This window comes from Myodes glareolus, chromosome 19, assembly GCF_982192425.1.
Source record: "Myodes glareolus chromosome 19, mMyoGla1.1, whole genome shotgun sequence".
NCBI lineage: Eukaryota > Metazoa > Chordata > Mammalia > Rodentia > Cricetidae > Myodes > Myodes glareolus.
In genome coordinates, this window is record NC_142044.1 from 42,613,319 (window position 1) to 42,622,627 (window position 9,309).

The window sequence follows — 9,309 nt, forward strand, 5'->3', positions numbered from 1 at the left end:
GTCTAGCTCTGGGTGTAGTTACCATTGCACGCTGGGAAAGTGTTGTGGGGACAACAGCTCCGCCTCCCGGGCTCCGCCCACCGCACTCAGTTCTCTCTAGCCTCTTTCCCAGTTCCCACCCGCGCCAGGTGACACACAGAGCTGACATTATGGTTCATCAAGTGCTCTACCGGGCGCTGGTCTCCACCAAGTGGCTGGCTGAGTCCATTCGGTCTGGCAGCCTGGGGCCCGGCCTTCGGGTGTTGGACGCGTCATGGTATTCTCCCGGGACCCGCCAGGCCCGCAAAGAGTACCAAGAACGCCACGTGCCTGGGGCATCCTTCTTTGATATAGAAGAATGCCGGGACACGGCTTCGCCTTATGAGATGATGCTGCCCAGTGAGGCCCACTTTGGGGACTACGTGGGAAGGCTGGGAATCAGCAACGACACACACGTGGTGGTGTACGATGGAGACGACCTGGGCACCTTCTATGCACCCAGAGTATGGTGGATGTTCCGTGTGTTTGGCCACCGCACGGTATCAGTGCTCAATGGTGGTTTCCGGAACTGGCTGAAGGAGGGTCACCCGGTGACATCTGAGCCCTCACGGCCAGAGCCAGCTGTTTTCAAAGCCACACTGGACCGCTCCCTGCTCAAGACCTATGAGCAGGTCCTGGAGAACCTCCAGTCTAAAAGGTTCCAGTTGGTGGACTCTCGGGCCCAAGGACGGTACCTGGGTACAGAACCGGAGCCCGATATAGTAGGTAGGTGTCCCTGTGGCCTTTGGGGAGGATTCTCAACAAGAGGATGGGGAATCAGAATAGCTGGGACCCTCAACCCCTCCATGCAAAATGGAAGGGGACAGCCAACCTTGAAGGCTTTTGCAGCTCTGCTATGTGAGAGCCCAGTGTGCCCATAGCCGCGTGCTAACAAGCTACCTGCATCAGTAGAGGTGACTGGTGGCCTGTCCATTCATGTCCACTTCTAGGAACCAACTCTCCCTCATACACCCCATGTACCAAAGGACAGCCTACCCACAGCAAACATTTGCAGGACGGTACAGAAGTCTACAAATACATGCACACCCTCTTGATCTCAGAAACCCTTTCAAACACCAACAGGAACCTTCCCCGAGCTCTTCTGGGACCCTGACTAATGTTTTGAAAGCAGCTTTGTTAATACCTCAACAAACAGCTGCAGCCCATCTGTGGAGCTGTTACAGAGCTCCTAGTGTGTGCCAGGGATTTTGTTATGGTGAAATACCCCTAACTTGGGCGGGAAGACGAGCTGCCAGGATATTGCTACTTGGTCAGTTAAATGGCAGAGCCGGGATTTGAATCCAGTACTAATTTGTTTTAAACCAGGGCTCTAAACCCAGACATAAACCCATTCGGTCCCACCACCACTCCGTAGGGTTCAAGGAAGCCTCTTGTGCCAGGTATTCCCAGAGAGACAGCCCTTGGATCCCCCTTTTGTGTGTGTGTATGGGGGCGGGGAGTGCTGAAGGAGTCTGCACAGCCCAGAAGTCCGAAAAAGCCTCAGAAAAGGAAATGCTGCTTTCTAGAGGCTTCTAGGCATAGGCAACTGCCAGGTCTTGCTTTTCTCGAGCACAGGACAGGTAGGTAGCCAGCAAGCAACCTCTTTTCTTGTTTTCTTAGTCCTGCAGGGCATGACTTAACTTGGGGTAACATTTTGCCTAACTTGTTGCAAAATGTCTCTTCCTTTCTGCCAGCTGAAGTCTGCAACACTGTTTTTACAATCTTAATACTAAACCGTCACCCCACTGGACAGAGAGAGCTGAGGCACACAGGCAGGAGCAGGTCAAGGCCACACATCCAGTTGTGGCCAGAGCTCCTCAGTCCTGCTCTCTCTAGGCCTTTGATATCCCTGCCTGCTTTGCTCTGGGGGAAAAAGGTCGGGAGAGAAAGATTCACGCTCATTCAATACTTTTCCGAGACCCCTGGACATGGAATGCCTGCAGCCCCCTCAGTCTTGACTCACAGAACTTTTTTTTTTCTTGGAACTTATGCTGGGGGAAGGGAGAAGCTGGCTGAGGAGCTTTCCCAGCAGGCTGAAAAGCAAACTGAGGAATGAGTGCCACAGGACCCAAATGTAACGTTCCCACTGTTTTATAGATGAGGAAACTGAGGCTTGGAGAGTGGAGATGGCCTGCTTGAACTCTACAGTGCCTCTGTTCTCTGTCACTTCTTATCTCTTCTGATTGCCCTGGAGTGCCAGGGAGCCTGGGTTCTCATTCCAACTCGGACTCGGGCGCTGTGATGTGGAGGGTACTCAGCCCGGCTTGACCTTGCATTTCCCAATCATAAACAAACAGAGTCCCCAGCCCTGCCACATGCACATGCCTTTTGTTTCACGTGACAAGCTGGTGAAGGGGCTCTTTGGAGGGGAAGGCACTGAGCAAAGTCCAGGGTCAGCTAGACAAGAAGAGAATGGGCCACTTGCCCCATTCTGTTAGAGGGTTTGCTGGACACAAGTGTACACTGCCAAGGTCATGGTCTGCTGCTTGGGATAGGTTCAGCGAGTTTCCCGTGGGTTCAGAAGTCCAGGTATATAACATGGGTGAGGTGGGGGAGCCTTGACTCTGAGTGTTCCCGAAGGGAGTGAAACAAAACAAGTCTTCAGAGGCCTCATGGCTACATCCTGTCCTCTGGGGCCAATCACCTTGCCTTTGGGCCTTTACAGGCTTCCCAGTGTCCTGAGTAAGGGTGCAGAATAAAATGATATTCCGGTGCAGCTGTGTGTAACCACCTGAGAGGAAAAGAGTCCCCACCAAGGGACACTAGCACATGCGGACAGAAGTGACCTACGTTCCTCAGTCCCCAGGCTGGGCACCCAGAGTAAGCAGAAAGAATCATAGAGAAGAGAAGGACTTTAGAATTCAGGGGTCTCTGGAGGCCTTGCCAGTAAGAGGCTGTCTCCCCGCATCTGCAGTTTTCCTCATCTATAAAATGGGAATGCCATCTTGGGGCCTGGTTTGCTCATTTCGCCGTTGCTCAGCCTGCCTACTTGTGAACCTGCTTGATTTCCTTTTTGTCCCATCTTCCTGGGAGTAGGTGCAGGTATGGGTATGGATGAGGAGGGGGAGGTGTTGGGCCACACTAAGCATTTTGATTTGCAGTCTCCCTGATGCAGTCACTTCTGGTATCCTCAGTAGCCTTGCTGAGGGCCTGGCCCCACTCCACTCAGGGTTACAGGCACCAAAGGGAGGCTTGCCTACGGCTGTTGTGGAGGGTGGGGTGAGCCTGAGCAAACATAAGGGGGGTGGGGAGAGCGAAGAAAGGTCCAAACAGGTTTTCCTGGCCTTTAACAACCATGCCTATCTGTGGCCTATGGGATCTTAATGTGCCTACTGACTTCAGTCTCCTCAGCCAAAGTTGGAACACAAATTCCTAGACTTCTAGGTCATTGAGGAACACAAACGTTATCATAGTAATTCCCCTGCCTCAGTCTTCTTTTCCAGGGGAGTTCAGAGTGACTAAAAAACAGGCTTTGGAGTCCTACTTGACTTCATGTGGCCTCTGCTGTGTGTCCCTGGGGAAGTTACTGCCTCTTTCTGAACCTTTGACTCTCATTAGAGCTAGGAGGAAAGTCTCTTCAGTTTTGTGAGGAATGAGGGAGATAGAGTTCTCTAGAGAACCCGCTTTTGGGGTGCTGGTTGCCAGAAGCTGCCTGAACAGTGGCAGGTCTGCTGTGGGGAGGGGAGGCCACAAACGTGCCACTGAACAGGGGTGGGAGATGACAGGCGGCCTGCTTCTCACTGCAAGCAGTGTTCCAGAGTTCTCTGGCCCCACCCGTGAGTTCCCTGGACTGTGGCTTCTGTGCCTTTAAAGTCCCCAGGCAGAGGCTGGAGAGAGGGCTTAGTTCTTGCCTTGGGAGTGTAAGGACCTGGGTTAGATCCCCTGAGCCCACCTTGGTGACTCTGTTTGACCTAGCACTGGGGAGGCAGAGACAGACAGATCTCTGCAGCTCACTTCATCTTGCCTCGCTGAAACAGTAAATTCCAGGGGGATGGGCCAATGGGGAACATGGGCCATGGGTGGTCCTCTCACCTCCATGCACAGTTCATAGGGATGCACTGCTTAAGCTGCCCCCCCCCTAAAAAATAAAAAGAACAGAACAAAACAACAATAAAAACCCAAATGAGTACTGAGCCTTTCTGGCAGAGGTAGCCACTGCTACCTCCTCAGGCTGGAGCCAAGGCTTCCCAGCATCCCTGGCTTCATTCTTACCCAGACAAGACCCCTTTATAGACTCGAGAAAACAATAAAGTTGGCATGTCACGGACAAGAAGAAAACAGCACTCAGAGGCCTGAGAGCAAATAATCTTGCTCCCCAATGACTGTGGGAAAGTACTGTAACCTAACCCTTGATGTCCATAGGCCAGCTGCTCCTCACTGACAGGGTTACACATGGCTGGTTTCAGGTCACAGCGGGAAGACATCTCGAGAGGTCACTGCCCTTTGCGAGCAGGGACGTGTTCAGTCAGAGGACTGCTTGGGCTAGTGATTCTAGAATCTTCTTTGGGGTGAGAGGATTCCCACATTGCTTCATTGACCAACATGTACCCACTGTGCTCTGGAGTTCACTGGAGCCTTTTACATCCAGGAGGGAAACTGAGGCCCAGGGAGCAAGCCTTCCTGTATGTCTAATGCTGCTCAGTACTGGGATGTGACTTGGTCATAGCAATCAAAGCCCTGTCCTCCACTTCCCACCCATGCTGTCTCTGTCTTGCCCCATGGTCCAAGTTTAAAGGTGGTGGGGATTTGGGGAACCTGAAGAGATGGAGGCAGTTCTAGCATGGGCCTTACTCTCAGTGTTGTCTGTGGTGGTGGTGGGGGTGCAGGGTACACAGGGAAGAGAGAAATGGCCGGGCATGCAGGGACTGATAAGGCATGGGTCCTTTGGGTGCTAACAGCCAGTGACCCATCTTTGTTTGCAAGAGCGCCTTCCCCTTTTATTGGTTTGGTGTTTTGCAAACAAGGTCTCACTTTATAGTCCAGACTGATCTGTAACTCACTATATAGACCAGGCTAGCTTCAAACCACTGATCCTCCTGCCTCAGCTTCCAGCATGCAGTGATTGCAGATGTGTGTTACCGTGCATACCCACCACTCATGCTGGTTGTGTTCTAGAACAGACCTGGCCCGCCCCTCCTCTGCCCTGCTCTCTCTTAAGCTTCTGAGGTGTGTGGAGGAGATGGCACAACCCCTACACCTAGGAGAGGCACAGCACTGGCAGCCACAGCACGGGGGCAGGCATCATTAGGGTTCAATACTGGCCTTTTTGTTTGTTTTCCGAAATAGGGTTTCTCTGTGTAACAGTGCTGGCTGTCCTGGAACTTACTCTGTAGACCAGGTTGGTCTCAAACATACAGAGATCCCCCTGACTCTGCCTCTGTCTCCCGAGTGCTGAGATTAAAGGTGTGCACCACCACACCCGGCTTAATATTTGTCTTTGTTCATTTATCCTCACCCAGGGGCATTCACTCCCTAGAGAGAAACTGAGGTGCAGAGAGGAGACAGTACTGACTTAATGTCACCAGAGTAGTACGTGGTAGAGCTAGGATCTGAGCGCGTGTCTGGTACCAGGTCCCGTCTCTTTTCACAACTACCTGCCTCACAGCAACACCAAGACTGGGCTGTGGCCCTTAGCCTGCCTATTTTTCTTTGTGTCTTTGGCCGAGTCATTTTATGTCAACACATCTCAGTGTTTCCACCTGTAAAATAGCTTTACAGGCCAATTTATTTACTGACTCACAAAGCTAGTCAGCTTCCGTACTCCTGCAAACTGTTGCCCAGGAGGACCAGACAGTTTCCCACCACCACGTCCTTGGCAGCCAGCACAGTGTGTAGCTTCTATGTAAATTCATCCCTCCTGCTCTACCTAGTAATCGCAGGAGACAGATGTGTACTACTGAGCCCATTTCACAGGTGAGAAAACCTGAGGTGTAGAGAAGAGAGGCAATTCGCATATGTTAGAGGAAAAGTGAGAAGGAGGGCCTGCGGTGCCTGAGGACGTAGGGCCTGCAATGCATGTGGATGCAGGGCCTATGATGCATGCGGATGTAGGGCCTGTGGTGCATGCGGATGTAGGGCCTGCGGTACATGCGGATGTAGGGCCTGCGATGCATGTGCATGTAGGGCCTGTGGTGCGTGCGGATGTAGGGCCTGCGGTGCATGCGGAGGTAGGGCCTGTGGTGCATGCAGATGCCCTCTCACGCAGAGATGGCTTGGGACAGCCATCAAGATAGGTCACGGGGCAGGGTCTGCAGTCCTGGCTCTTACAACTTGAATGTTGAAAATAGGCAGAACAGGCAAGAAACTGAGTTGCTAAGAGAGCAAAGACATCATTTTTATCGGTGTGGCCCCAGGTCTCCTACTTCCCATTCCCATGCCTCTCCTAACTCGGGTCTTCTATTTCTATTCAAGGACTGGGTTCTGGTCACATCCGTGGCTCAGTCAACATGCCCTTCATGAACTTCCTGACTAAAGACGGCTTTGAGAAGAGCCCAGAGGAACTGCGTGCCATCTTCCAGGACAAAAAAGTTGACCTCTCCCAGCCCCTCATCGCCACGTGTCGCAAGGGGGTCACAGCGTGCCATATTGCCCTGGCTGCCTATCTTTGCGGCAAGCCTGACGTGGCTGTTTATGATGGTTCCTGGTCAGAGTGGTTCCGCAGGGCACCCCCGGAGACCCGTGTGTCCCAGGGGAAGAGTGGGAAGGCCTGAGTGTGCGCAGCCTCCTTTTCTGCACACCAAATTCAGCTAGTCCCCTTCAGTGAGGCCAGTATGACCTGCCCTGGGCTCACACCTCTTAGGCAATGGAGATTGACAGGGTTTTAGAATTGCTGTGAGTGCCTTCCTCCCCTCACACTGGAATAAAGTGCCTTTTCTCAGAAGTGTGTCTGCTCCCTGGCCCTGGGTTCCACCCGCTCCGTTGACCTTCAGTCAAGACGGCCGTGCAGAGGACACTGTTGCCGGGCTTGGTCTTGGCCAAAGTAACTGGTTGCCCTCTCTTGTGTTGCATGGCAGACTTTTCCTAAGAAGACATTACACACACACACACACACACACACACACACACACACACATCTATTCATTCCAAAAAGGGAACCCACGACATACCAAAGTAACAATTGCACCAATGTCCAACTTGGACAAGTTTTTATTTGGGTTACTCACAGGAGTGTGGGTGAGGGGTTACTAAGAAAGGGATAACTCAGAAGCAGCTGCATCACCAAATCTCACCCCAACATGGATGACAACTCACAGGAGCTGCGGCCCTGGGGCTCTCTCTGCACAGCTTGCAGACAGCTCCACAGGCTGAGAAAGTCTGCAGCGCTGCTGCTGCGGGTGCCCTCCCCCAGCACTTCTGCCTCTTTGTTATATTGCTGGAGAGAAGACTCAGGAGTCTTTTCAAGTTTTTGTTATTCCAAACTTGTGTTTTCTATTTACCTCTGGAGAAACCCCCCCCCCCCCACACACACACACCACTCTTGGAGTAAATGTTTCAATTCTGAGGAGATTGTCACATAACACTTGGGGATGTTCTGTCATAGAGGATGCTGGTACCTATCTGAGGGAACATGCAAAGGAGGATGAGGAATACAGAGAGAGATGAAGCCAAGACTGGCACAGTACCAAGCCCTCTCTGTAGGCCCCACTCCCTGAGAGTGAGGATGGAGAGAAATTAGCCTTCCAGAGACTGCAAAGACACGCCACAGACTTGCCCACCTGCTCCGAATTGAGCAAAAGCAAAATAGCCATGGTCTTGACTCCCTTGTTGGTCCCTAATAGGCCCTCTGGGGATGGTGGAAGGGTGGGGGACAGCTCCATTGAGCAGCTCTGCAAGCCTGGCAAGTGGTAGTAGGAAGTCACTATAGGTAGTTTCCTGAAGACACAGAAAGATCATTGCTGACAAATCTTGAGTTTTCCAAAACCTAACTCTGAGGTTGCTAGGTGAAATCTAGGTCCCATCGACTGGAGAGCTGGCTCTTTCCTGTCCATCCCTTCAGAGTGAAAGAGGGGTCCTGGAGAGTCAGGACCATGCTTGTTGGGGAGGAAGCCCACCCTAGTGCTAGGGCAAGAAGTGCCCAAGAGCAATAGGGGAGGAGCTCTGAGGCTGCAGGCTAAGCCTCATCTCTGTCACCTTTCCCCTTCCCAGGCCAGTTCCCCATCTCAGAACTTGGATGGACCCAGGCATCCTCGGGGATGAAGGACAAGTGACCCTCTCCTGCTCCTCCCACCCCAACTGCTCCATCAGTGCAGTATTAAAGCAGCTGTCATGAGTGTTGGAAGTGAGCAGGTGTCCTGCATCAGGCCCCGAAGGCGTCTGGGAAGGGAGGCGGCTTTGAAGGGACAGCTAATATGAAGGGCTTGGGGCCGTGTGCTCATCTGGGCCATGGGTGGGGAGCATGGGCAGAGTGGAAGGGAAGAGCTTTGCAGGTCAAGAGGACTACTTCCGTTTCTACTTCTGGAAGGCTCTGATCAGAGAGGTGACATCATCTGGTTTACCAGGACCTGTAGCTATGGAGGTGAGGGAAACCTCTAAGGATATCTGACTCACAGAGTTCAATGAGGTTTTCTGTGGTGTCTGCCTTCCTGTCCTGTGAGACCCTCTTCCTCGTGTGTGTGTGTGTGTGTGTGTGTGTGTGTGTGTCTGTGTGTGACTTGTTTATAGCCAACAGAACAGGGCAAAGTGAATAAGAAGTTCCCCCCGGGACCACACAGAACAAGGCTGATGTCTATTTTCCTCACTGGCTGTGATAAAACGGTGTGGGGATGCACACAGTGAGGGGCTGAGAACACCAACAGGACCCTGTGCCTCTCTATCCAGCAGAGCACAAAGCAGTGTCCCACCATCAGCCATGTGTACCTGCATCATTGTGTCCAAGGGAACCTCAGGATGAGCCCCACTAGCTCTGGCCAGCCTTACTGAGAGCCTGGGTGGCTGTTCTTAGACCTGCTACTCCAGCAACCTGGGCCAGAAAAGCAAAATAAACTGAGAGGCTTGTGGGTGGGCCGGCTCTGTCTGGATCTGCAGGATCCCTAGAGACCCACCTGAAGTGGCAGGTACCTGTTATCCGGACACTGAAGCCTGAGGGTAAGACTGTCATGAGTTTGAGACCAGCCTGGGCCTCATAACTGAAAGAAAAACATCATTTAATAAGTAGCAGGCTCCTAGGATCCCAGATTTTGCTAGGTGTCCCTGTCTCCCAGGGAGATCACTTAGTAGGGCCCACCTCCTCTGCACCTGCAGGCGGGCAGAGCTCGTGTCCACAGCCATGGTTCTGCCTCCACGTTGCTATGT

At 52.5% G+C, this 9,309-nt stretch overlaps 1 protein-coding gene across 1 annotated transcript; it reads left to right on the forward strand.

Moving 5' to 3' along the window:
• The first annotated feature begins 11 nt into the window (after positions 1-11).
• Tst (thiosulfate sulfurtransferase) lies at positions 12-6,898 on the forward strand. Its single transcript, XM_085678353.2, has 2 exons — positions 12-744; positions 6,430-6,898. Exons 1-2 carry the CDS (start codon positions 150-152, stop codon positions 6,726-6,728), a joined length of 894 nt encoding a protein of 297 aa, XP_085534479.2. The 5' UTR covers positions 12-149; the 3' UTR covers positions 6,729-6,898.
• Positions 6,899-9,309: the final 2,411 nt, after the last annotated feature.

Coding starts and splice junctions, on each gene's coding strand:
- Tst (XM_085678353.2), top strand. CDS start 150: ATGGTTCATCAAGTGCTCTACCGGGCGCTGGTCTCCACCAAGTGGCTG. Junction 745..6,429: donor ACCGGAGCCCGATATAGTAG/GTAGGTGTCCCT, acceptor TTTCTATTCAAG/GACTGGGTTCTGGTCACATC.